Here is a 2,500-nt window from a genome sequence, read left to right on the forward strand (position 1 = left end):
TCTGTGGTGGGTAGACAGCCAATCACAGCAGAGCACAGTGGGTGAACAGCCAATCACATCGCAGCAGAGCAGCAGTTGACCTATCAAGTGAACATGTACACAGTATCATACATTTTACACATTTAGTAGATTTTTATATATATTGTTTTAAACAATTAACACAATACAGTTGAAATGAGTCATAAAAGTCCCAAAGAAGGACAAACAAAGAGAAGTTGTGGGTTATGTTACAATTCAATCAGGAGAGACTCCCTTGCAAATATGAACATGTTTATTGTACAGGACAAAATATGAAAAATGAAATGTGCAAAGTCTCTGGAGATTTGAATCCATATGTTATAAAAGGGGTAGTGAACCCAAACATATCCCCCGATGGAGTCCAGACACTGGTGGTGGTGGTGATGAAGGCGCCCAGGAACCAATCAAGAGTGCCATTCAGCTGACAGTACCCGAGGACAAAAAAAAAATTCAAATATGATAAACTTCGAAAAAAGTGACAAAAACTTTGAACAAAGTAGAATAAAGTGAGGAAGAAAGGCAAGAATAGGTCAAAACAAACGACCAGACCTTTGAAAAAAGCGACAAACTTTTGTTGTCTTTTGATGCATCCCATTGACTCCCATTCATTCTGACGTCACTTTGACAGTGAATAACTTTACATCTGAAGCGTTTAAAGACTCTATTTTTCCGTTGTTTATTTCTAAAGAAACACGACAATGTACAAAAGGCCCCCCTGCAGTCCTCCAGAGTACCCCTAGGAGGACACTTGCCCCCATTTGAGAACCACTGCTCTAGGAAAAGCCCATGATATAAATACTAGAGCGCTCTCCTCCTGTGCAGAACAGTTATCCTTCGTTTTTCACCAGATCTTCCAGCTGTCAGTGAACCAACAGAGGAGGCCTCCCTGTGTAGTAATGTGTAATACTGCAGGACTTTTACTAGTACTGCAGTAAAGGATCGGAATACTTCTTCTACTGCTTGTTGCAGCCCTAATAATCTATAAGGTTTGAATGTAACGGCAGCTTTATTACCCCTCCTGGTGTCCTCGGGTCTAATCTGACCCATTTTCTAAAAGTTTCTATATCAGAATTTGGGGTTTCTTTCAACTAAATGTTAAAACAAAATAATGTGGATGATTCCCTACAACACTCATCACAAGTTAAATAAATTATCAGTTCACTGCTTTCATTGAATTTGGGGGTTTTATTCAATTTTATAACATGTAAAGAAACGTTGAAAAACTTAGGAAAAAATGTGAAAAATGCACCGAAAAAAGTGACAAAAACATCAAAAAAAGTGACAATTCTTTTTTGAAAAGTGACAAAAACATTGAATAAAATGTCTAAAACATCAAAAAAGTGACAAAAACGTGGCAACGTCAAAAAAGCGCAAAAAAATATTGACAGAAACTTCGAAAAAAGTGTCAAAAAAGATGACCAAAACGTTTTGACATTTTGACCTAGAAAAACAAAAAATGTGCATGTTGTTAGAAGGTTTAAACCCTTTTCTGCCGAAAAGTTTGACTGTCTGTTTGTGTCTGTGTGCGTCTGTGTGTGTCTGTGTGTGTCTGTGTGTGGTTGCAGGTCTGGAGCGAGACAAGTTCGACAACAAGACGGTGTCCTTCGAGGAGCACATCAAGCTGGAGCACAACATCTGGAACTACCTGTCCTTCATCGTCCTGGTGCGCGAGAAGAACAAGACGGACTACACCGGGCCCGAGAGCTACGTGGCACACATGATCAAAGTAAACATCTGCACACTCTGATATACAGATGTTAGGTTTGATACGCAGTCACAGAAACCGATCACATCTACTCACATTACTGTAAACTTGTAATTAGTTTTCTACATTAAAGTATGGGAATACAGTATGGCCCCAAAGAGGGGTTGTTTTGAGCTACGTTAAGCAGTTTCAAGAAGATTTCCCCTTAAAGTTTAGGACAGTGGTGGCCTAGTGGTTAGAGAAAGGAGCTTGGGACTGAGAAGTCGCCAGTTCAATCCACAGACCGACGCTGAGGTGTTCTTGAGCAAGGCCCTTAACTCCAAATGCTCCAGACTGTGGTTGTACTGGCCAGCTTCCATTATGAATGTGTGTTTTTTTTTTTTTTGGATTTATTAGACAGTAACAGAAATAAATGCATAACAAGATGCCATCACAGTGACATTGCACATTTAACAGAACTGTCGAGGATAACACAAGAAAAGTTACAAACTTATTTCCACTGTGGTCCTCGTTGTAGTCTGATAAAGATGTCCAGGCAAGCTACAGCTGACTAAAAGGTAACTTGTGTACACTCAACCATATCCAAATACAAATAAATACAAATATATACATCGGAATATCGGAACCATTCACCACATGCTCGATTAAAACAACGATCTGACTGGCTTAACTTAATCTCAACTGGGAGTTTGTTCCATTCCATTGCCGCCATGTACAAAAAAGTATTTTGCCCAGAACAGGTCTTAAATCTACACGGAACTACGTCTGTGGCACTAC

The 2,500-nt window shown here is 39.5% G+C and overlaps 1 protein-coding gene across 1 annotated transcript in view; it reads left to right on the forward strand.

Annotated features, from left to right (window-relative positions):
• itpr3 (inositol 1,4,5-trisphosphate receptor, type 3) overlaps positions 1-2,500 on the forward strand; it is a 167,048-nt gene that overhangs the window by 161,824 nt on the left and 2,724 nt on the right. The window contains 2 exon segments of the mRNA XM_028582667.1: positions 1-6; positions 1,584-1,744. The exon segment at positions 1-6 is cut by the window's left edge and continues 160 nt beyond it. Of these exon segments, the coding sequence (XP_028438468.1) occupies positions 1-6; positions 1,584-1,744 (167 nt within the window).

Source organism: Perca flavescens, chromosome 7 (genome assembly GCF_004354835.1).
Source record: "Perca flavescens isolate YP-PL-M2 chromosome 7, PFLA_1.0, whole genome shotgun sequence".
Lineage (NCBI taxonomy): Eukaryota > Metazoa > Chordata > Actinopteri > Perciformes > Percidae > Perca > Perca flavescens.